Genomic DNA, 23,755 nt, shown 5'->3' with positions numbered 1-23,755 from the left:
TTCGATCTTGGCCACGGAGGTCCATCACCAAGCACTGCCTCGAAGGAAAGAAGGTTCACAAGATGGCAACATGCTCCTTCCAAGGAAACGGCGATATGTATGGCCTAGGCATTCGACTCGGTTTCTACATACAATGGTTCAGCAGCATTTTCGCTCGATGGCTTGTACCAACGAGACACAGACGACCTAAAGCCGAAGACCCGATGAAGGAAGAAGCATGGGGTCTAAGCTTCTCCAACAACATCTTCTCTGCCGCCACGTTTACCGCCCTGGTCATTCTGATATCGAATGATGTAGAAAGCCTACAAATTGTCGAGATCTATATCGTGCTACTGCTTACGTTCGGCTATTCGCTGTTTCTGATTCCAATATATCTTTGGAGGATGTGTACAGGAAACAACCCGGCCTGGGATCCAACACGATGGCCTGTGACAACACCGAGCCCCGTGGAGAGTGTTCTCAGATTTCTCTTGATCAGTGCAGTGGCAGCGTTCCAAATTTGGTTTTGGGGCGCCAGAGTACCCCAGCTCGACGGGCTGCATTGCAGTGAATATGGATATTTGATGACCAAGGTTCGCCTCAATCTGCCTGCCATGCGAGTCATCAATCTCCTCCTTTACATTGCTGTCTTGATCTTCTGCCTGTATTTTCTCTTCAGATGGATACCCGGGCCAATGCCGGAGGATCCCCAAGCGAAGAAGAGGAGAAAGCAAGAGGCACGAGACAAGTATTCGTTCATAAGGTGTGTTCCCCAGTCCTGACCTAGTTTTCCTTCCTTCGTCACACTGACGAATTGGTTTAGGCGCCGTCGTAAGATCCTACTTCAGAACATTGGGATCGTTCTCAGTCTTGTTGTTGCTGTGACTGTTGTAGCTGCTACGGAGTTGACCATTAAATGGAATCATATTCAAGGTGTCAATTCTCTGGCGTCAGCCGGACAATCCATCCCTTTCGCCATCGGAGTCGCACTATTTATCCGCATCTGGTACGTTTACCTCTTCAAAGAGCCAGATCCAGAGGGTCAGGAGCACAGAAAACCCCAAGATGGCGACAGCGATGACAGTAGCTGGTCACCTGCAAGCTCGAGAGACGTGCCGGAAATGAAGGTGGCGTTGAGTGATACTGATTCCCGGTCCCCTGGAAGTTCAAGAAACATTCAGACGGCCAGGCCAGGGGCTCAGTCTCCTCGGCGCCCGCCTCCCGCTCGGCAGCGCCGGCGCAGGAACACCTGATGGGTACTGAGCTTGCCAGAAAGCCATCGCCGGATGCGAACTTATCATAGAAATACTAGATACTTGTGTCGAATGTTGAGGTTGGGAGAGTCCAGGGCAATCACCGATAGCGAACAAGTACTCCGTAGCAATAAAGCCTTCAATCGTAGCGAATGAGCTCTCGAAGACAGCTGTTTTCTGATATATGGTTTAAGCTGCGCCATGAGGAAGAGAAAAGCATATCAATAAATGTCTATACACTGCCGATTAATTAGGGTTGTTCCTAAGTATAAAACAGGGCCTCGACCTAGTCATCGCGATCAACGCCGCTGCGGAAAGAAAAGGTCTCCTCAATCTCAAATAGGCGCTGACAAATTCTAAGATGCATTCGGATTGCTAAAATGGCTGAGTGGGATTTTCCACCGGCAGTGATGCCTCTCCGTGGGAGTGGATACCAGATCCGGCGGGAAAAGCAACACCTATACTCGGGCGTTATCTAATACGAATGACCACTCCACTCGAGAAGGCTCAGAAGCAAGCTCACTATTTCCCCTTCCCCCAAGTCCTGTTCCTTTTCCCAAGGAGCGAGGCCTGTTCTGCAGATATATAACATGGCGGCTGAAGAAGAATCGAAAACCGTTCTCGTCACAGGAGCGAATGGAGTCATTGGCTCTGCGGTATGCAGAGCCTTTTCGCACGCCGGATGGAAGACCTATGGTCTCCTTCGCAGCCAGACCTCGTTGCCCGATCTCGTTCGCGAAGAGATCATCCCCGTCGTCGGGTCTGCGGCTGATACATCGGCGTGGATATCTAGACTACCAGCGATTGACGTGATAGTATCCTGCTCAGAGGACATCAGCAACTACGAATCGCATTTCAACGACGTGCTGTCCATGATCATGCAAATCAGCCAGCTGTCCCGGGAGCAAAGAGGTCACAACAAGACGCGGCCTCTTGTAATCTTCAGCAGCGGATGCAAGGACTATGGAACGACGCTGCGCCACGGCGACCCGGCTCTTGCACCGCACACCGAAGACAGCCCGCTGAATTCACCTGCGATGCTCCAGAAACGCACACAATGTTCCCTCAGTATGTTCAACCACGCCGTTGATTTCGACGCCGTGGTAACAAGGCCGACCACCGTTTTCGGCCGGAGTGGAAGCTGGTACGCCGTCATTTTCCAACTCGCCGAGGCAGCAGAGGCGGCAGGCCAATCCGAGTTGACGATCCACTCAACGCCAAACTCGATTCTGCACGGGACGCACGTTGATGATGTCGCTGTCGCGTACCTTGCCATCGCTGAGGCACCCCGTGACACCGTTGCCGGGCAGGTGTACAATATCTCGGCGCATCGGTATGAGACTCTCGAAGAGATCGCACGGGTGGTCGAGACAAACCACAACATCAAGGTTGTCTTCTCTGATCCCGGACCAGCTGATCAGCATAAATTTGGTGTCAATTCGGTCTTCAACTTCCCACAGTGGGTTGACTCGACTAAGATCAGAAGACAGCTTGGCTGGACAGATCGAAAGCCTCTGTTCCACGTAGGTTACGACGTGTATCGAAAAGCATTCGAGCAGGCTAAGAAAGATGGGAGTGATCAGTACTGGAGGAACAATGGCTATGTGGAATTGTTGAGGGATGAAAGGTATCATTTTCGAGAAGGCAAATAGAGACCACTAAGAATGATTCTCCCAGGACCAGTGGTATTTACGGTAGCATGGGTCATGTTGTAGCATTGACATACTCAAGTTTGTCATCAGTTCCCAGCTAACCCTGGTTTAAGAAAATTGAAAGGATTCATCCCACATCCAAGCTTGACCGAGATCACCCAAGTCACCGAGGAAGCTGCTGTCGAAAAAGGAAGCCCCATTAGCGGCTGGATCTGAAATTGACCAAGGCATCTCAAGATTTTCACCAATTCTGCACAAGTCCATATTGGCCGGGTCGTTACTATCGTCAAGTCTACTGTTCAGTTCCTGCGTTTCTATCGCGCCATCGTTCGACTGACCGGCTTGCGGTTGGTAATCGGGATGGCAGACAGACTTTGGGAGAGAATTGCTGTTGGATGTGGCTGATTGACAATAATCTTCCATGATGGTCGAAGTGCCAAAAATGTCTAGACTGTCCCCTAGCGTATTGCCGTCATGATGGAATGTTTCCTGCGTATTTGAACGGGAAGTATCAGCGCCTGAGTGGCGTAAAGCTTGACTGTTCGGCTGAGCAATCCCCGTCGAAGGTGTGCTTTCGTCGGACGTGAGCAATTTTAGTTCTTCGCCAAGGACAAGGCGAAGTAATCGTTCTAGGATGCGTCCAGTCTGGTCTGATATGGTCGTTTGATACCCTAAGAGCTTGGGCGTCTTTATGAGGCGGCCAATGGCACGCTTCGCCTCTTGGGCCTGGCTAGAAAATGGCTTGGAAAGAGCAAAGATGCCCAGCATGACTCCGGCCGTGAATGTTTGAATACCTGCGTAACTGGCCGCGTGGAAATTCCGGACCTGTTTCAGTATGGACGGATACTCGTCGATACAGGCTGTGCGCAATGCAGATTTCCAGCACAAATCTTTGCTCACACCCCAGAAATTTGCATCTTGATCGAGGTGTGCTTCTCGCAACGGTTGCGCTGTGTTAGGGCGAGGGCCCAGCAGGAGCACGCCGTTGTAAACGAGAAGTGGTCGGTGTAAAATCAATTGGATATTGTCATACGATAACTGCAGGGCAAGGGCTTGTAATTGAAAGATCTTAGTGACTGGATTGGTCCTCTTGTCGGTTTGGTGGCCGCTGGAAACTAACAACTTCGGTCGCAATTCCGGTGGCACGCTTGCCTCCCACTCGAGCAATTGCTGGTTGATCTGTTGGACGCGCTTTACAAGTGTATGCACAGGCTGCCCATTGTGAAAGTAAATTTCTCCCATGATGGGTTCTGCGATGCGATAAAGTCGGAATTTGAAGCGTTGGTATGAAAGCGTTGTCACCGCACATGAAGAGCCGTCTGCGGTCTGTTCACAAGAGTTGAAGCCCGGGCAGCTGTCTAATGTATCATCGATATTCTCCGGCAAGTTGACCTGGCATTTCGTACTTTGCAGAATATTGGTCGTGCCGTAAGTCATGGCACCGTATCTGTAAGAAAGGGATCAGTAAAGATTTCCCAAATAGCGTTGAAAGAAGTGTGCAGACCCATCAACTACATATAAAGCCCACCAAACACGCCGCCGAACCTCTCTTTCCACCTTGTCAATGTGTGACGGCCAGTCACTCTCCTGATGGATTTTCATTTTCTGGGCTATCCTGATAGCTGCGCTGTTCATTGCCAGGCATCTATTTGGGCTCCCATGGTAGAAGTAGAAGGAGCTGAGGAGCACACAAACTTGAAGAGCTCCGATGTCGTCCTGATCGAGGACTGCAAGAAACTTCCACTCGACTATGCGCAGTAGTCGTGATTGTAAGAGCTGTAGATTTACTCCTGCCCGCAAGAAGAGGGAGGCCTCTTCCTCTCTGGTATATTTAGTGGCAATGAGAAGGATTACCAGGATCAGAATCAATGTCGACAGTCTGTGCTCGCCAATGCTCCCGGTCCTGAGCACATTGTCCAGTTCGACACGGAGTGTAGGTTCATGGAATACCATCATAAACCAATGTACCGAGTCAATGAAGGTGGTGAACAGCATCATAGTGGCTTCACGTGCTGGGAGATCACATTCGATGAGCTCTGAGACAGGAATGACCTTTTCACGAATAGTCGTAGACGACAACTGGTCAGGTGTCGCATCCGGTATGGCGTCTGAATCCGTCAGGATACCACCTTCGGTATCAAGGCCGCGAAACAGCTTGATTGGACTCCTGCATCAGCGTGAACATTATCGTACAGGGATTGGCGTCCTACCTGGTCTGCGAGGCCATACGTGGATGGCCTGTCCTGGCTCAGCTTCGGCATTTGTGCAGAGGTGGACTTCGAAACGGCGTTCCGGGATGTTTGGGAAGGGGTAAAAAGTATCGCCCCGGCGCGAAAGCCCCCCTTTTCGGGTATCCCAAGCACCTCTGCGTGGTGTTCTGCGCCTCGAGAAGGACTGTCTTCTGAGCGAGTCTTCGTTGTATCGACCGTATCGCGTCGTTTCCGCTTTCTGGAGGACTGATGGTTGGTGATGTCTACATCCCAAAGGAAAGCGCAACAAGTCAACAGGACTGTTTGCCTTTTTGGCAATTCGCCTTCTTCACACTCGGTGCCAGACCGGACACACAGTGCGCAGGGCCGCTCATTGTCGCACTAAACATTTTAGCCGATGGGTGATATTTGGGCCATCTCAGATGAATGGTTTGGACGAAAGGATAATTCGCCTTACCCTCAGCTTTTGTCGACGACATCTCACACAAGCATAAAGCGCGTTGCTTCCAGGTAGTCTTTTTCTGCGTGTTGGGTGATCCATACTTACCGAGAGTACAGGATTCGACAGTCTAAAGTCTGAGTTTTAGGCTTGTGATTATTTTGCGGCCAAAAGATGCAAAGCCGACTGCCAAGAGGTAACGCCCGAGGCGCTAACTGGTTCGAGGGACCCTGTACGAGCCCGGTGCGCCCTCAAAGTCTATATAGTATGACAGCCGCCGGGATGCAGTGGTAGACTGACAAGGTCTCTTTCAATAATTACAGGCTCACAACAGCTTTGCCACGCGGCAGGACAACTGGTGGAGGGGCACCGGGCTGGTAGAGCTGAAACGGAGTGCCCAAATCATCTCGACCGGACATTGCCGACCTTTGGTAGTTCTCGGGTTGGGAGGGGCCATGCTAGTGGGATGTTGCTGACGAGTGTCCCTTGGACATGCGTATTTGGCTTGCAGGGCTCATTTTACTTGCGATCGTGCCATCTTCCCATCCATTCCTGGCATTCCTGGCAAGCCTACATATATGCCTCGCCTAAGAAACATGTAGACATGCTCGACATCGATCAGATTACTCTCCTAGGCACATCCTCTGCTCTATCCGCACCCAGCCCACCCTCAGGCGGGGTCCAAGTTTATTCCGGTGGAAAATCAATCGGTCTTGTGAGATTGGGGCTCGGACTGATGGGGCAAACCTGAACAAGAATCGGTATGCAGACTATGGTCGTGGCCTCGACCGATCTTACTTCTTGCCCAGGGTCGCCTCCTGATTGTACACGATCGGTTTTGCAGACGCCGGTCGGCACCACGAAGAACGAACAGTTCCCTGCCCAAACAGGTGTGTAGGACTACCAGCCGTTGTTACTGTCGCATGCTAAAACGCTTGTACATCTCGGCCTGAAAGATCTCATACATCTTGACCGACATTGCATCTCCAGGGGGAATCAGCTGGCTGGCATACAACCCGCAAAGTCCTGTCTTCCTGTCAATCCACCACTTCAAATTTGGGTACCCACCCCAACTCATGCTACCACTCTTCCGGCCAGTTTGAATGTCTTCCAAAATGAGCATTCCGGCAAGCCCGTGGTCAACGGATACACATTGAGGCACGCCGAAGCCAGTGCTGGTCTCCTTGGCCGCGACAAGATCACATAAGGCTTTCGCAGAATTGGAAGTCAGCTGAGGCCGAAACATTTCATCCACAGTCTGGCCTTGAAGTAAGCGACCATCATTGGCAAGGATGGACTTCATAATCTTGAGATAATCTAGCGCCGTCGAATATATCCCAACGCCACCAAGTTCATGATGAATGGGATCGGGGACGACCCGCTCCGTGGTCCAATCAATTTTGCTGCTAGATAAGCGAACGCTCATGCAAGAGAGTCTTGCTTGGATATCGGGGCGTTGCTCCAGATGAAAAGTCATGTCCTTGACGCCTACAGGATCCCACACGTGTTGTTGCAAGTAGGACTGAAGATTGGTGCCGACAATCCGTTCAATGAGGATACCTGCCCACTCGATGCCAGTGCCATACACCCAAGACTCGCCTGGCTCGTGAAGAAGCGGCATAAAATAGTTTTTCTCAAACTCAGATGCTGGAAGCGCTGTTGATTTGTTTTGATATGCACGCCAGCGTATCAATAGTGGATTCGAGAAAGCATAACCCAAACCCGTACTATGTGTCAAAAGTCCACTTTGGTAAACATTAGTACTGGCTTGCTGCGGTAAGGGAGTCCTTCTCTCATACCGGAGCGTGACTGTGTTCTGGCATTTCCCCAGTATTGGCCTGCCCAAGCTTTCATCGAACCCCCTGAGGATGTCGATATCTTTAATCTCCGGGAGAATTGATGTCACGTCATCGTCGAGTTTGACCAGGCCTTTTTCAACGCACTGCAACGCGGCAATGGAAGTCACTAGCTTTGAACATGATGCTATCCAAAAAGTTGACTCCAGGGTGAGGTCACTCTCGGAAGAGGCACGGCCAAAAGCTTGTTGATATTGAAAGGTGTCTGAGCTGTGTCAGCCTGGACATCGGGGTATGGGAGATTTGAGAATACCATCAGCACTGGCGGCGACCAGAACAGCTCCTCGGATGTCACTATTGCTGCAAGCTGTCTCAAATAGTTCCTCCATCCTTGAAGTTGTTCAGTAAGAACGGCGGTCGCACACGGACGGTATAGCATGCTATGGACATAACAATGAGAAGTTGAGAATGTAGCAACACGGAGCATAATGATAAGCAAACTTGCGGGGAAATTAGTCACCCGGCAAGATGCAACATGTGTGGTCATGGCGTTTTGACTGTATTTGTTGCCGAGGCAAACCTTAGCAGAAGACCTGCACAGGTCTAATAATACTCACTCAGTAGGCCATATCCGATGAAAACGACTCGGGATGGCTAGGCGCGTCAGTGGGGCCTACAATAGTCTAGAAGTAGATCTGAATGTCCGTCACTAGCTCGGAAAAGATAATGAAGATCGGAAAGCCAACTTGATTTCCCACCGGGAATTCGGTCAATGTCTCGTCTTAACAACAACGAACTTTGTTCCTCCGACGTCGAGGTACACATGGAGGCCAATCACACCCACAGATAGTACAACAGGTTGGTGTAATTTAGATCCATACCACGCTAGAATGACGAGCGACAGGAGAAGGCGAGCATCCGTGGAGCATTTCCTTCCCCTCCACAACTCCAGCTTTTTCCCCGGACAAGTAACACCCGCACCTCCGCCTGGGGTCTTTAACGAGGTAATACAACTTGCTATAGCTTTGAAGGGGAACAGCCGTGTGAGACCTGGTCGGGCAGTGTGTCTCTTGAGATGGGGTATATATATGCCTTCACGTTTCGACCTGCCTTGACAACTTCCTCGGTGTAATTCTCACAGACCAAAGACCGCTTTTCAAACATGGTTGATGAGAGACTTTCTCGTGCCGGCTTTGCTGGTCAGCACCAATTCAATTGGCGTAACCTGCGTCTTTGTATTCTAGTGTCGATGGGCGCCCTTGCATTTGGATATGGAATCTCAATCATCGGCACGACGCTCGGTGAGCCTGGCTTCTCTCTCTACATGGGCCTGGTGGACTCGACCACTGGCGAGCCGACGCACAACGCGGCTGGTCTCATCGGAGCCATAACCGGGACCTTCTATGTACCGACTTATTTTCAACTCTTGAAGAAACACCACTGACACTCAGCAGGCGGGATCATGTTGTGGGTTGCTTCTGAGCGCCTTTGTGATGGACAGGTGGGGGAGGAAAGCGGGAGTTATCTACGCGGCAGTTGTCAGTATTGTCGGCACCGTTGGGGTGACCGCTGCCCAAAATGTCGCAATGTTCATCGTCTTCCGCTTTGTTTGCGGTCTTGGGATCAACGCTTTCTTGGGCGTGACCGGGGTTCTTACCTCGGAAATTGCCCCCCCAGCACTGCGAGGGTTCTTCGTAGGCATGGTCGGCGGCGGCATTCTCGTGGGGTATTCCATCGCTTCCTTAATGGGCCTGGCCTGCTTCTACATCCACAGCCCCAGCGCACAATGGCGGCTGCCGCTGGGCTTGGGGTTGGTCTTCCAGGTCTTCATGTTGTGCGTCCTTCCCTGGCTGCCAGAATCGCCTCGTTGGCTCTTGATGGTCGGTCGTGACGTCGAAGCTAAAGCAATCATCTACGACATCCATAAAAGCTCAAAAGACCACAGTCAGACATTCGCCGAGCGCGAGTTCTACCAGATGGAACGCCAGATTGAACTGGACAAGAGATTAAAGGCAAGCTTCGTCGAAATGTTTACACGGCCGTCGTACCGCAAGCGAACAATCATTGCACTCAGCTTCGGCTTCTTCAACCAGAGCACTGGCATCCTTGTCGTGGGCAGTTATGGCACCCTCATCTACAAGAGCCTGGGATTCGGAGCAAGGGATGTGCTCTGCTTTCAGGCTGGGTGGATTATGACGGGTATCCCTTTCAATTTCCTCGGTGAGTTCAAGGCTTGCAGATGGCAGGAGCCAGCTAACCATATTGGATAGGCGCTTGGCTCTCAGACCGCTGGGGCCGGAAGCCAATGTTCATCCTTGGTCTTGCTGGGTGCGCGTTCAGTCTGGCCCTGGAGGCTGGGATTGTGGCGACCTATGTAACCCCGGAGAAGCTCATCTATCCCAATCAGGCAGCCCTTGGTGTCGCCGTCGCTGCACTGTAGGTGACCCTATAAGTGTCAGTACCTGAGTTCGGGAGAACTAACTTGTGCTCCGTAGTTATCTGATGATGGCATTCTTTGGATTGACCTTGGATGTTGTCGGCACCCCCTTCATCAACGAGGTTTTCCCAAACCATCTTCGATCCAAGGGTTACAGCCTTACGTTGGCCATTATGACTTGCACCACACTGGTATTGACCACTGTCAGCCTTATACCGAGGCGCGCTTACTGACGGACAAACAACAGATCTACACCGAAGTTGGCCCTACAGCTTTAGCCCACGTAGGTTGGAAGTTCTATCTTCTCTTCATCTGCTGCTGCGTTGTCGGCTGCTTCTGGATCTACTTCACTTTTCCAGAGACGAAGGGTGTACCACTTGAGGAAATTGCAGCTCTGTTCGGGGATGCGGACGACGTCGCGGTCTACTCAGCGAATATCGAGACGGGAATCGAGATGGGTGGGAAGACTGACGTCGTCCATTTGGAGATGGATTCGTAGAGCATGGCCAAAAGCTCAGAATGGTTACATTGATTCCATGTAAGAGGTAACAGCATTCTCTTGCTCTGGGACCTTATCTTAGAGGTGCATCGTGGGTGGTGAGGTTGTGTTTTTGTAAAGTCCCGGCTTTCAGAAAAAGTTGTTCCGAGGAAGAAGATATCTTGTGATACGTTCAGATATTCAGCAGCTCCCGTCATCATCCGAGGCCAACTTTTTTTCTGGTCGAGAAAATCGACAAATCCTGTTGGTCCGGACCTACCTTTGTTAATAATGACAGCATAGACTGATCGATCTAAAGATGTTCTCAGGCCTCAAAACAGTCCGGCTTGGACTACTTTGTATTCTTCGGCAGCTTCCAGGTGTTCATGAATAAGTGCAGCTCGACCAAGGCAAGGCTGATTTAAGCACTGGTGGTTTCTCGTTGGTCGGATTATGAGGTCTCCGGTGGGAAATTGCAAAATCGGACGTGTATATGGGAAAAGAAGATACAATACCAGTGTTTTGCTGGTAATGAAGATATATCCATCTCTTGCCTTCTGGAATACTAAAGAATACATGTAAACGCAGACCCCTCGCGTTCGCCTCACTAATGCTTTAGGCATTTCACCCTTGCTTGTGTATGTCTTACTCCTTCTCGGTGCGGCTGTTCTCCACCGTCAGGTCCCCAGAAAGAATTCTCGCAGAACTCCTTAAACTATTTCTGTGATCAATTTGCCTGTATTCCCGCCTTCGAATAGCTTCAGCCATGTCTCGGGTATGTCTTCAAACCGAGAGGGAACCACCTGCTCGCATTCCCGGACCTTGATCTTGCCGTCTTCGATAGCTTTGACAAGGATCTCAATGGTTCCTTGAGCCTTGTCAAGGTAGTCGATGACGATAAAACCTCTGATGGACAACCGCATGTGGATGATGTCCATGTAATCTGTCAGAAGGCAGTAGTAACATGTCAGTCGTCCCGCCGGAGCAGGCTAGATGTACATACAACAAGACATGGGTGGTTCGTACTTTGCAACTTTATCCCTCCGCCGGAGTTGTAGCCCGCGATACCGCCACAGGCCACGACTGTGCCATTCTGCTTCAATCTTGTCAACATAAAGTCGAGAATGTTGCCCTGCATCACAGAATGGAATTAGTCAGGTATGTAGATGAAAATCAGTGAAACCACGAGAACGCTGCCCACTCACGCCGACATTGTCATAAAACACATCAACGAAACCCTTAGTGGCGGTCGCCAGCTCGTCATAAAATTCTGCATGTTTGTAATTGAGACACGTGTCTGCCCCGAGACTCTCTATCCATCGACACTTTTCTTCGGAGCCGGCAATGCCTATGACCTCGCTGCACCCAAGAAGCTTGGGAACGGGAAGTCAGCACAGACTTCCCCTCAGTAACTTCAGACTATGCCGTACGTGCTTAGCAATCTGTACGACCATGCTGCCGGTCGCGCCAGCAGCACCGCTTACAACAATCCGTTGACCGGCCTTGACTTGTCCGATCTCGACGAGGCCGTAGTATGCCGTGATGCCGTTACCCCCGAGAGCGCCCAGATAGTTGGTAACGCTTACTACTTGAGGGGTTGGAGTGGTCCTCGGAGTGCAGTCCCCTGCGTTTAGGACGACGTACTCATTCCACCCGAGAGCGGCTTGCACAATGGTTCCTGGCTTTAGGTGACTGGCTTTAGACTCTGTAACCTTACCTACCCCAAAAGCACGCATGGGCGTGTTGAGCTGCACGGGTGGAACGTAGGAACGGTCAAGAGGGACATCTTCGAGCCAGCCTCTCTGCGCGGGGTCGTTGGATAGGTAAAGCGTTCTCACGAGTACTTGATTGTCCTTGAGACTAGGAAGCTTAGTCGTGGTGAGCTCAAAGGTAGGTTGTGGGCCAGAAGACGTGGGTAGTCCGTTAGGCCGGTTCCGGAAGATCCAGGAGCGCGAGATGTCCGACATGGCAACGAATTCAGGGCAAGCAAGTGTAATACCACAAGTAGGGTGCTTCGTTGGACAGGAAGCTCTGCTTTACCTATATAGGCCCTTCGTATGACTGTCGCTGCCACATTCCAGAATCCAGAAATCTTATTACTAAGTCACGAAGAAGGTCCAACCCGTGACCCTACTCCGAACTCCGTCCATTTCCACCGGAGAAACACATCGATGTTTGACGTGCGTAGCGTAACAGCGAACGTAGTGTATGCCGTGATCCGAGACAATGCATCCCAAGCTTTTGATTGATTTTTGCTCTGTCATTGACACATCCCAGACAGGTAGCGCTAGGTTAGCATGCGAAAGGTGAGCTGTCAGCTGCGCCCCTTGTTGTCCTGTATCGTTGCTTGACTAGGATTTCCGAATAGCTGGTTAAACCTTAAGTGGGAATAGATAGTAGAATTATGGTTTTAGACCCTACCTATAGCCAGGTATATATGAATATAACCACTTTTACTAATTCCGTTCATTGTCCTTCAGGACATTAACTCCAGTAAAGTCAGTCAGATTCAAAGCATCGCCTTCTCACCTTGGGACCCCACAAATGAGGCCGGTTTAATATAGTGATGTCGCAAAGCGCTTTGTCCCTGGACGCTCTGGACTCATCTAGTACTGAGCCGACTAATATTCCATCCTGCCACTCCAGAGGATTGATGCGAACGAGCGTCGCTGAGTAGATGCCGGCTTTGAACCAGAAAGTCATCGATTTGTGTCGTTTACTGGATGGTCGACTGGCGAGTATGATACCACGAACCACAGGGTTGGGCCCCGTTGAGGCAAGAGTGCGACTCTCCCCATATGGCATTCCGTCAGTTGGGTTTCCAATCATCAGCAATGGGAGGAAGATAACGCGGCAAGACTTCCCGAGAGGTTCATTGACGTAGTCAATGTTCCGTACAGCGCTGACACCATTGGTCAGTGTGGTGTCAAACTCGTATTGGGGGCCATTGGTGGATATTGTCATCAAGCCAGTATCGTTGGGCCGAATATCATGAATCGGAGCGCCGTAGGGAATATGCATCACACCATCGCGGTGAATGTGCCACGCAGACGTTGCATATCCTGAGTAGCTTGATAAAGTGAAGTCAGTGGGCAAGAAGGACCTGGTCGCGGTGGACGGCAGCATGCTGGTCAGGAGGTTAGAAAGGGTGCCGCGAACGTAATCCGCCGAATCGTTGTGGATATTGTCATAAGCCAGGAAAGGAAGGTTGTCGCTGAACAAAGGAGATGACCGGTCCCTCGACTCCGACATGGATCTCCAAGAATGGGACGCATAGAAGTACATGGAACTCTCAAACGCCATCAATGTCTGCTGGAGCCATTTCGGCAACACGCCAGGGGTCAAGCTTTCGTCGGGATTGAGCTCCGGAGGGAGTCGAGTTATCTTGAGAGCAGCCAAGATTGCTTCCGCTCTCGGCTTGGTTGTATGACGATTTGCTCCGGCGACGATTATAGCCGAACGTGAGGCTTGGATCGAAATATTGAGACAGACCTCCCCGAAGCCCCAGTCTAACCAGCGTTTCAAGCTTTTGGAGCCGAGGATTTCATCGAATTGCTTATGTTGTAGCAGCTCGGGGAGGTCTCGAACCTCTTGATCCTGACCCATCATCACCTGCATAACCTTCACGTCTCTCACCCTTTGTTCTGCAGCGATTCTCTTTTCGTCCGTAACTCCTGCCTCCCAGGATGCCTGTGCTTGTGCCTGTTCAGTAAGAAGCCTGTCCATTATTCGTATCACTGTGCGATAGGCGTCATCCGAGCTTAAAAGCGGATAGTCGCGGACAATTTCGAGTTTCCAGATCTGCCGACGAAATTGGAACGACCAGTTCATAAGTTCAAGTGCCCTGGCAAACAGAAGAGTTGTGAGTGTTAATCCATTTACGGAGCAGAAGTTACCCGATCTTGTCATCCAAATTTGCGCTGGAGCCAACACCATTTCTTGAAGCGCCCAGAGGGACGTGAACCAAGGGTCTAGCCTCAGCTTTCCGTCCAGTCTCACTTGGATATGGGGTGGGAGCCTCTCAAGGCCTTGCAGTTGACTATCCCTGCGATTGTCGGAGGAACTTAAAACCAACGACCATAGTAAGTCGTCCCCGAAACTTGTCATAACATGAGCAAGCTCGTCATCGGAGTCAAGAGTCCAGAGAGAACCTAAGCATGCCTTGGCATTTCCGAAGATCGAAGCTTGCTTAGCAATCTCCTCCGCTTTTTGGTCCCCGTCGTCTTGATTGATACACAACACGTCGACCCAGAAATATCGGCTTGCAGGGATAGAGGCTAAAATTCTCTTGAGCTGGTCGAGCATACCTGGGAATACGTCCGATTTGATGATCGGAACTCTCCAGGGAGTCCCATCCACCGGATCATATCGTTCTTTATATCTTCCCCAAGTGTATGAAACAGCAATATAGCCTTCTTGAAGGCGCTCTGGGGTTGCCAACACGGTTTCGGAAACCTCGCTGTCCCAAAGGCAATTAGGTGACCCAGTTTGCTGCGGTCCAAGCCATGGATAGTTTCCGCTATGTTGAATTTTTGTCGGAAGTATCGTCAGCTCGGCCGGCGATCGCATTTTCACGACCCAGTTCAGGTCCACATTGAAAGTTTGCCGCTCAGGTTGGTTTGCCGGGGAGCTAGGCGGCGCTGGCTCACTGGAAATTCCTTGGTTGGGAGCTTCAGAAGTAATCCATCCCGCTAAGCCAAGGTCAACTGCGATGCCAATGATGAACCTTAAGTCCAGGAGATCTGAACAGTCGCTATTGAGTCCTCCTGACTCAATGGCTCTTTGCTTCGTAAGCACGAAAAGTTCTAAAAGCGAAATTTCTTCGGAGTCTTTAGCTACAGGAGCAGTGTCCTCGTTCAGTCTATTTTCCGACACCATTGGACTTGAGTTTTGGATGAGCGTTGGAAGGTCCTGCTACTCACATTGCGTCGACTGTTGGGACGGAAACCATGAAAAAAGATTGGGCGAGTGAATGTGTGTGCGGTCATTGGATGCATCCATCTAGACAAGCAATTGTCAAGTTGAAAACGCTTCTACAAGCGACATTTGAGGAGTGTAATTATAAGAGTGAAGTTTGCAAGAAAATAGAAGTCCGCCTTCAAAACCACGTGGCTCAGCATTGTGCCCTTCCGTCGGAGGAGACGGTCTCACTTGTCAGGTAGAGTGAGCGGGTAGATCAATCAATCCTGAGGGAGCCAAATCCTGGGGAACCAACCTGGGGACTCCAATTCAGTGTGCTTTGATAGCTCGCCCCGATCACATCCGCTACCAGGAGGCTCTTTGTTCTCGTACGGGACGTCTCCCAAAGTGCCTTCCTGACCCCAGCGTTGAGGCTGAAACTCTGCCATGGTAGATGAGCCATTTTTGCCACTGGTTGCTGCAAGTTCAGAGACCAAATGCGGCTGCCTTTTATTTACGAGCCCTCGGCCTCCCGCATTTGTGTAACAGTGAGGCCACTTGAGATGCCAAGACGGGTGAAGCTGGCCATGAGACGAGGACGGCCGAGCCCGGAGGGATCGTCCGAGGCTCGACAGTGGTGGGGATGGAACTCTGTCCAAGTAATTCGCCCAAGATGCCAGCTGAATCGACACCGAAAGAGCTGAACTGCGCATGCCCTGCTTTCTGCCCGTCTTCCTTCCCACAAGACTCAAGCAAGCATGTGTTAGTGAGTCAGACCATGGCATCGTTACTGCTACACTTCTAGTTCCCATTCCTCGGCCTCGATGGACTAGCTACTGAATCTCCCTGTTATGCAACACTCAGTTCTAGGCAATGTCGGGGGGCTAAACAGGATGTATTGACGAGTCTGACCTCCAGGACTAGGAGGTCGCGGTTCTATCTATTTATATAGCAAAGGAGCGAAAATTTCTTCATCCTGCTGGAGGAGGTTCTCTCCCGGGCATCGGCGGCGGCCGAGGACGTCGTCGTCGTCGGAGGCCGACGTCCTTGCATTGGCGAGGTCCTGTTCCTCCATCCTGAGGACTATGAAATGGCAAGAATGAGTGAATTCATGGTGTTGCAAGGTTTGCAATAAGGAGTGTGAGGGCGTCGGCGTTCCGCCGGAGGCGCTAAGACGCTAGGCGTGAGTATTTGGCTTGTAAAGACAGTGCTGACAGCGCCCGCAACTCAGCCTAGTTCAACACTCCCGCTTGACTTGGACGTCGATATGTCTGATTCGTCGTCTGCACTCAGCTGGTTGATCTCTGTTCAGGATGCGACCGAGCCTGCCGTGCGCGGGATGAGTTCACTACCCCGTATCCGTGCCGTCTTTGCACCCGCCGTGATTGGAGTTTTGTGCCGATGCAATCAGCCTTGGTGTTTTGGCATTCACACTGCATGTCTGCGATTCTGCCTTCCTTCGTAATTGGCATTAAGCCTTCGTGTCTGCGATCCCTCGTGGTGGTTTTCAGCTCTAAATACCAATGAGGCCTAAGTTGTCTATTCTGCACAAGGATCTCGCCAGCCCATCGTCCACAGCAGCACAACATCCATCTCAGTCCCAGAACTTCTATCATGTACAGTATCCTCATTATGAACTCCAAACTATCCCCCTGGCCTCCCCCTCAATCCCTCTTGCCAAGCAAGGGCCAGCCACGGCATGCATGATGATTTGCGTGACAGAGCTGTGGGAGACGTGTTGCTGCAAGAATAGGGCGCAGGCTAGGCTTCTTTGGTAGGACTTTGGCCAAATTCGCCGGCACTACAAGACATCGCATCCAGTGGTCATTCCACAATGTCTTCCCAATTCATTCTTTCCAAAAGCTCAGTCGCGCAATTTGCATCATAGCAAGAACTCTTAGTTACTCCCACCTCTTGAATAGTTTTTGATTAATTGAGGAAGCATGTCTATTATAATTGGCGCCCTTGCTTCTATCATCGGCTACTTGGGGGCCGAACTGCCTCTGAAGCTTTCTTTGAACGCCTTCTGTGGCCTGAACGTTTCTACAACGATACATCGATATGGGCGCTCACAAAATTGGCCATCTTCATGCCGATGACAGGCCCTCTCCATGGCGCTGCCTTGGAAACTCTGGACACGTTCCGATCCAATGGGTTGTACCTCGGGCTGCGCCGAGGAGTCATGCTGGGATCGACCTTTCTACGGGACACCGAGGCGAAGAACAGGCGGATATTGAGCGTGGCCACCATTGAAGAGGAAAAAGAGTGCAGAAACGGAATTTGGATTCGGGTTCTGCGCGAAGCAAAGTACGTGGATCGGAAGGCAGGCACTTTGCAAAGGGACTCTGAAACAACGGCTGTTGACAACAGGCCACCTTACCGTGCCATGCAGTTAGTACACCACTTGAAATTGAAGTACGCAGATAATGCTGAAGGAACTGGAGCCACTGTGGTGTCGGAGGGATCGGTTTCCTGGAGAGCGATCTTGGGAATTTTTGTCAGCGAACTGTCGTCAATTGCGATAGCCATCACAGCAGCCGTGGCGAAGCCCTTCAAAACCTGGTGGCTGGCTGTGTACCTATGTGTTCCGTTGCTTCTCAAATTGATCTCGCTTCTCGTGAGCGTTCGACGGACTACTATCCACCAGGAGAAGATTCCTGCTGCAAGCTCTTCAGCTCCTAAGGACGACTTATATGAGATCTTGGATGGCAACCACAGCTTCGGGTTGATTGAAAGTCCAGAGATCACACTCAGGCAGTTCTTTCGGCACTACGGCCATCCCATAAGAGATAGCGGCGTCGCCGGCCGACGCGACCGCGCACGGGAAGTTCACTCAATGGCACTTGTCTATCTTTTTGTCCTTTACTTCCCGGCAGGCCTCATCAGTTCTCTGTGGATGCCCTCGAATGTCCAACTTTTATGGTTGAGCTTCCAAGTCTACATGATATTAGTCATGCATATTGTCCGCATTTGTGGGTGGGAGCATTGTGGTCAAACTGAAGGAAGGATTGCTCGGCTACTGCAGGGAAATAGAAAAGTCTTCCTGCAGGCAAAGAAACCAGCCAAGTATGGAGTCATAGTTACTTTTGGAGACTATCGACCATCCCAATGTTGCAGAAGCGAAGAAAGAAGTGAAGAGAATTATCGATGAACATTTTGCCACGGCGGCTGGGATATCAAAAGGCCAGAGCAGTCAATCGTCAGTTGGTGGAGGAGGGACAGGAACGTCATCCACCTTGGTTGTAAAGTGATAGCGTTTGTTTCAAGGCCGGTACAGAGGAGAAAACCTCCCGAGCGAGAAATAAGAGAGAAGAGAGTGTAGTATGGGGAAGCCGGTTCTGCAAACACTGTACCTAGATTATATTATGATCACTTTGTTGGAAATGCTTATCGTCGTGGGAAATCAAGCGTAGTGCAGCTAAGCAGGCGGGGCCGCCTAGGCTTGTAGAGTTCTTTTGATTCCATCATCATTTGATTAGATCATCCCACAATCACCCAATCAGAAATAATTTGGAGTTTATAATATAGAGCTTACTTCTAGGATATACTTCGCCTAAAAGGGCAACTTTTGATTACTTTAATAACTTTATAATTTGGCTCCCTTCAAGGCTTTCCTTGACCCAAGATAGTAATTCCTGATTGCCTCAACAATGATTTGTTATAGGAATGCGTTTATCTAGACTGTATCGTTAAAGTCGTAACCCAGTATGAGAAGCTATAAAGCACGAAAATCCTGAGGATACAAAATGCACTATCTAGATTTTTTCAACTTCAAGCTAGATACAATGCATTTATCACTGGTTTTATTGGTACTTGGTGAAGCTGGGTTCACTCTTGCCAGTCCCCTGGCAAAACGCAGCCTCCGGTCACGTCAGTCCTTCCCGTCAGAGTTCAACCCTGATCCTCAGTCTGGATTCGACGACCCAACCATTGATATTGCCGATCCATCCTTTGCCACTGCAATTGAGGCTGGATATCAAGGGCCCTTCGCTTCCTACGAACAGCATGAGCTCGTTGGGCCGGTAGATCTTCTCCGAAACGGCCATGTAAACTATGGGGTGAACCCGAACTTCACACTTCCGCTCTATCAAGGACTCTCGGCGGCGAATACCACATATTGGTGGATTGTGACAGATACATCAGATGAGGGCAATGGAAAACAGCTGGGAGTCAACTTCGCTCCTAAACTTCGATTTGCTGCTCAAGGCCAGACCGTTGGTGGGCTGAAAGCTGCTGAACAGCTTGAAATCGTGAACAATACCATTAGCGGGCGAGAGGGAATGGTTGACTTTTCACCAGTCCGCTCAATAGTCCCTGGCGATCAGTCCCCATTTCCTCCAAAATCAGTCCAACCTGGAAGTGTTGGGGACAGCAAGTACACGCCACTCATCCAGTTAGTCAATGCCGGATATGAAGTGTGGAATGCACCTGTGAGATCTTCGAGCATGATCCGAGCATGATCCTTGGAAATTGTCAACTAACTGTGTCCAGATCATCGCCGGAGATGTGGATGAGGATTATTTAAATCAGGTGAGCTATTGAGACCGTCTAGTATTTTGGTTGCTAAGGGAGAGAAAGTTCTGTGACGGAATTCCAGACAACCTCCTCGAGGAGTTCCGCAGCAAAGTCCATGATCAAGTCCTCTCAATCTGTCCTCGTGACGAGGTCGTAACATTGGCAACGATCCGTGGTTTCTCATTTTCCAAATCCGTTCTGTATCTCATCGCTGACGGGTCGGACCCATTACCTGCGACACTTGATGGTGGCACATATGCTCCTCGCCTTGCAGCGGTTAAAACTGGTGACGATGATGCACTATTCAGTGGCATTGAGCGATCCTTCGTGAATACAAACGGATACACTAATCGCGACATATCACCCGGGGCACCAAATAACGAGACCCACCATCCATGGCGACAAGGCCTGAACAGTGCTATCCTTGGAGATGGCAACCCGTTAAATATTCTTGGAGCAATTCCTACCGTTGCATATGGTAAACCCCCTCTATGAAATCACTGGTCTTCTCCAGCTGACATGACTGATAGATTACTCGCCTCTCTGGGACTTCAATCTGTTCACCTGGACGAACTACAGCATCGAAAATGGTATCCGCACCCGATTGACGGGGGAATTCGAGGTCTTGGGAATGGCAGCTGCAGGTTATGTCACTAACCCAGATGGTACGCCATTAAGTGATGCCGGAATTGTGAATAATTGTCCAGTTGTACACAGATTCCTGTAACAAGGGGTACAACCAGTCTTCCATTAATGGCGCCTTGCACTACTTACTACGGCTATTTACACAAACCACGGCTTTTGTTCCATTTCAAGAAGCTGTGGACGCAAACGCTTCGAAAGCTTGATCCAAGTTCTCACAAAACCGAGAATCGCAATCCTCAAATGGTCCTACACTCAAACTAAACGCAAATTTCGCTTCAAACACGCCTTGTGAAGGAGATTCTATCTTGTAGAGGATATATTGTCTTTGCCAAGGCGTCACATACTGTATCAGCCGAGACTATCAAGTAGACAGAGAAATCTAGAAGAGGGGAGAAGCACAGCATTGTCAGAATTATACTGGGCCGTAAAACCACGTACGCTATGCTCGACTAGGTAGTTCGGCGTGGCCTATCTGAGCTGGGCTCTACTGGTCCAGGTCTTGACCCTCAGCCTTGTAGAGACTTTCCGGGACTTCAGCTATTTTGCCTTTAACTGTGACCTATCAGCATAAATTTATACAGGAGGAAAGGTTGAAGAGCTTAACAATAATCTTAGTCACCCAACATGGCACCCTGGTTTTCTACTAGTTATCGCTCTACGTAAAAAGTAACGTCCATATATTTACATAGTAAAAGTAAATACACTATTCTGGAGCTCACACAAAGTTTAACACTACACCAATATGCACGCAACTGAACCTAATCGACAGCAAACCCAGAAGTATAGTTCGAAAAAGCAGGATCCTTGCGATAACTGCGGTCGCAGAATATTGTGCTGTGTGCGTGACTTGGAGCGCAACTATATTGTTCATTAAAGCATGGGCTCAATTGTACCTTTAACTTCGGGATCCATAGCGCGACACACTTCTGCTCTCGCCGTGCAGTCATCATTTGATTCAATAGCGAACATTGTTATTCAGTCTATCGCGTCTTAGGCCTAGTTCGTAATGTACACACTCTAGTCTTGTTATGTTGGCCCAACTTGGTTGTACATGGACTAACTCGGATCAACCTGGACCAACTCGGACCGGCTCGGGGCAAAAAAGCCGGAGGTAGACCAGCCACTTCGGGAATTTATACTCAGGTTGTATGTCTATTGAGTCGACAACAGACTTCATGGCGCGCAATATTCATACGGCCGTAATAATAAGTCCGCGAAATGCTAAGAAGGCTAGTCTACTATGCGGGCTAACTAGCTCTCCCGATATCCTTGGGGATTCTGTACTGGGAGCACCCCCTAGATACAGTAGGAATACTCCAACCCCCTATCGTTTCGAGACGTTACTAAAAACTTTATTCAGTAGCGACCCAGCTTCGTAGGTGGCTCTTCAGCTCATCCACAGATTGTCCCGCAGAGAGCCCTGGTGCGAGAGAGACTCCTCATCCACCTGTGCCGAGCCGACGTCCGCCGGATAAGAAGAGGCATTCCATGTAGTAGAAGTATTCTGGAGTTCTATCTAGTACTTTTTACACCAGCGTGTCCTGCGCTGCCCAAGGCGGGACAGCTATGGAAGTAACCACAAATTTTCGTCTGCAGTCGTGCGGCCACTTTTCAATTGCTGGTTCGAGTTCTGTGCGGCACCGCCGAGTTAAGTGTATTTAATCTTCTTTCAGTCTGCCCAAGAATTCCATACCTTTCAGAAGGATGTCCACGACCCAAGACCATCAAAACCACAGCACATCTTAATCCGGTTGACAGACGCCAAAACTCATGGCAAAAATTCTTGCAGTATTCGGAGCCACAGGCACTCAAGGGGGCTCGGTGATCAGCAACGTCTTGAGCGACCCCGAACTCTCCCAAAGATACAAGCTTCGCGCTATTACTCGCGACAACAATTCATCCAAGGCCCAGGCGCTGAAGAAGCGACAAGTCGAAGTCGTTACAGACGACTCATCAAACCCAGCCTCGATTGAGAGCGCGCTGACGGGGGCCGACTTCGTCTTTCTTATGTCTACACCCAGCTGGGGTCCGAATGCGGTAGAGGACGAATTTAATACCATTAAATCCATTGCTGACATCGCCGTACGACAAGGACTCGAATACATTATCTTCAGCACGTTGCCGTCGTGCTCTCAAATGTCCCAGGGCAAGTACACTGCAGTCACCGCCTTCGACGCGAAAGCCCAGGGCGAAGAATATATCAAGTCACTTCCTATCAAGAGTGCATTTTGGTGCGGCGCCTTCTTCATGGAGAACTTTGTGACCCAGCCATTCCTGGGCCCCAACCTGAACGGCGACGGCACCTTTACCCTAGCTCGAAATGCACCAGCGACACTTAAGCTCCCCTATATCGATGCTGCAGATGACGCTGGCAAGTTCGTCAACGCCATTCTGGCGGAGCCCGACAAGTACGCTGGCCAAACCCTCTGCGCTGCAGCGGGCTTTTACAGCCTAGCGGAAATAGCTAGTTTGTTGTCCAAGGCCTCAGGGAAGCAGGTAACCTTCAAACAAGTGTCGTACGACGAATTCAAGGCCTCAATTCCATTCATGGGCGACCTTTTCGCTCAAGGGTTTGCTTACCTGATCGACCATGGCTACTTCGGACCGGGAGGCGAGGACAAGGTGAGATGGGCAGTCAAGAACATTCGCGGCAAGCTCACCACCCTCCCGGAATACTTTGAGAAGCATCCTATATCACTCTAGTTGGTGCGATTGATCCCAATTGCCGACCATAAATGTCAGCCAAGAATCTAGGGACCTACCTTCACAAACCCTATTTTGAAAAGCCTAGTGCCCCAACTAACGCCGACACCCCGACGCTCCTGAATTGCCTTTACAGATTTTACTTACACCTTCAATTCACTCCTTCTCACCATATTTGGCTATATCATTAACCTCACTATGGAGGATTGAATCTCACCGACGATCGATAGTTAGCTTGGCACAGATGAATTCCTTGCGGCGCCCGGTGGGGCGACAAGAACCCCTTTCATCGGGCAAGAAAATTTTCGCTCCTTAGGCATATAAACTCAATAGAAACCGGCCTTCTACTTCTCGAGGTCAGACTCGTCAATCCATCCTATTTGACCCCCTGGACATCCATTAATCGTTGATTTCGCATGACATAGAGACCCTACTTTAAGAATTTCGTACATTACTTTATAGTTTGGCCGAGCTAGCTTAAGTAGATATCTGCTTACTGAGCGAATTGATCACTGTATGGAGTATGTGAGGATGAACACCGCCTGATGTGGTCGCTTTGAGGGGCGAGAACGCGTTACATTGCATTCCAAAAAAGTCCCTGCAGGACCTGACGCGGGATGCGCACTAAAACTAACGTCCAGTATAATTCAGCTTCCACCTCAGTAGCGTCCGGATCTATTGCCTCATACAGCGTTTGCGGTAAACTTAGGCTCCGTTTTGCAAGGAAATCTTACCTTAAGCGCTAGGCA

General features: G+C 50.2%; 10 protein-coding genes across 10 annotated transcripts; 6 read left to right on the top strand and 4 right to left on the bottom strand.

The window, feature by feature from the left end:
- Positions 1 to 62: 62 nt before the first annotated feature.
- Positions 63 to 1,232, top strand: PV08_02280 (uncharacterized protein; the record flags this gene model as incomplete). The annotated part of the gene is made up of 2 exons (XM_016376640.1): positions 63 to 742; positions 803 to 1,232. The coding sequence occupies 2 exons, from the start codon at positions 63 to 65 to the stop codon at positions 1,230 to 1,232; spliced, it is 1,110 nt and encodes a 369-aa protein (XP_016238210.1).
- A 590-nt stretch (positions 1,233 to 1,822) lies between these two features.
- Positions 1,823 to 2,884, top strand: PV08_02279 (uncharacterized protein; the record flags this gene model as incomplete). Its single annotated transcript, XM_016376639.1, has 1 exon — positions 1,823 to 2,884. The coding sequence occupies one exon, from the start codon at positions 1,823 to 1,825 to the stop codon at positions 2,882 to 2,884; it is 1,062 nt and encodes a 353-aa protein (XP_016238209.1).
- Positions 2,885 to 2,992: 108 nt separating this feature from the next.
- PV08_02278 (uncharacterized protein) lies at positions 2,993 to 5,145 on the bottom strand (the record flags this gene model as incomplete). The annotated part of the gene is made up of 3 exons (XM_016376638.1): positions 2,993 to 4,331; positions 4,389 to 5,051; positions 5,114 to 5,145. 3 exons carry the CDS (start codon positions 5,143 to 5,145, stop codon positions 2,993 to 2,995), a joined length of 2,034 nt encoding a protein of 677 aa, XP_016238208.1.
- Positions 5,146 to 6,446: 1,301 nt separating this feature from the next.
- PV08_02277 (uncharacterized protein) lies at positions 6,447 to 7,718 on the bottom strand (the record flags this gene model as incomplete). The annotated part of the gene is made up of 3 exons (XM_016376637.1): positions 6,447 to 7,278; positions 7,333 to 7,594; positions 7,643 to 7,718. The coding sequence occupies 3 exons, from the start codon at positions 7,716 to 7,718 to the stop codon at positions 6,447 to 6,449; spliced, it is 1,170 nt and encodes a 389-aa protein (XP_016238207.1).
- Positions 7,719 to 8,491: 773 nt separating this feature from the next.
- Positions 8,492 to 10,265, top strand: PV08_02276 (uncharacterized protein; the record flags this gene model as incomplete). Its single annotated transcript, XM_016376636.1, has 5 exons — positions 8,492 to 8,734; positions 8,784 to 9,549; positions 9,600 to 9,765; positions 9,825 to 9,957; positions 10,014 to 10,265. The coding sequence occupies 5 exons, from the start codon at positions 8,492 to 8,494 to the stop codon at positions 10,263 to 10,265; spliced, it is 1,560 nt and encodes a 519-aa protein (XP_016238206.1).
- Positions 10,266 to 10,954: 689 nt separating this feature from the next.
- On the bottom strand, positions 10,955 to 12,211 carry PV08_02275 (uncharacterized protein; the record flags this gene model as incomplete). The annotated part of the gene is made up of 4 exons (XM_016376635.1): positions 10,955 to 11,187; positions 11,271 to 11,376; positions 11,450 to 11,617; positions 11,675 to 12,211. 4 exons carry the CDS (start codon positions 12,209 to 12,211, stop codon positions 10,955 to 10,957), a joined length of 1,044 nt encoding a protein of 347 aa, XP_016238205.1.
- Positions 12,212 to 12,743: 532 nt separating this feature from the next.
- PV08_02274 (uncharacterized protein) lies at positions 12,744 to 15,122 on the bottom strand (the record flags this gene model as incomplete). The annotated part of the gene is made up of 1 exon (XM_016376634.1): positions 12,744 to 15,122. One exon carries the CDS (start codon positions 15,120 to 15,122, stop codon positions 12,744 to 12,746), a length of 2,379 nt encoding a protein of 792 aa, XP_016238204.1.
- Positions 15,123 to 17,232: 2,110 nt separating this feature from the next.
- Positions 17,233 to 18,294, top strand: PV08_02273 (uncharacterized protein; the record flags this gene model as incomplete). The annotated part of the gene is made up of 1 exon (XM_016376633.1): positions 17,233 to 18,294. The coding sequence occupies one exon, from the start codon at positions 17,233 to 17,235 to the stop codon at positions 18,292 to 18,294; it is 1,062 nt and encodes a 353-aa protein (XP_016238203.1).
- A 595-nt stretch (positions 18,295 to 18,889) lies between these two features.
- Positions 18,890 to 20,385, top strand: PV08_02272 (uncharacterized protein; the record flags this gene model as incomplete). The annotated part of the gene is made up of 4 exons (XM_016376632.1): positions 18,890 to 19,573; positions 19,635 to 19,673; positions 19,722 to 20,136; positions 20,189 to 20,385. 4 exons carry the CDS (start codon positions 18,890 to 18,892, stop codon positions 20,383 to 20,385), a joined length of 1,335 nt encoding a protein of 444 aa, XP_016238202.1.
- A 1,688-nt stretch (positions 20,386 to 22,073) lies between these two features.
- PV08_02271 (uncharacterized protein) lies at positions 22,074 to 23,006 on the top strand (the record flags this gene model as incomplete). Its single annotated transcript, XM_016376631.1, has 1 exon — positions 22,074 to 23,006. One exon carries the CDS (start codon positions 22,074 to 22,076, stop codon positions 23,004 to 23,006), a length of 933 nt encoding a protein of 310 aa, XP_016238201.1.
- Between the last annotated feature and the right edge of the window lie 749 nt (positions 23,007 to 23,755).

Source organism: Exophiala spinifera (genome assembly GCF_000836115.1).
Source record: "Exophiala spinifera strain CBS 89968 unplaced genomic scaffold supercont1.2, whole genome shotgun sequence".
Classification (NCBI taxonomy): domain Eukaryota; kingdom Fungi; phylum Ascomycota; class Eurotiomycetes; order Chaetothyriales; family Herpotrichiellaceae; genus Exophiala; species Exophiala spinifera.
This window is presented reverse-complemented; position numbering and strand designations above follow the sequence as displayed.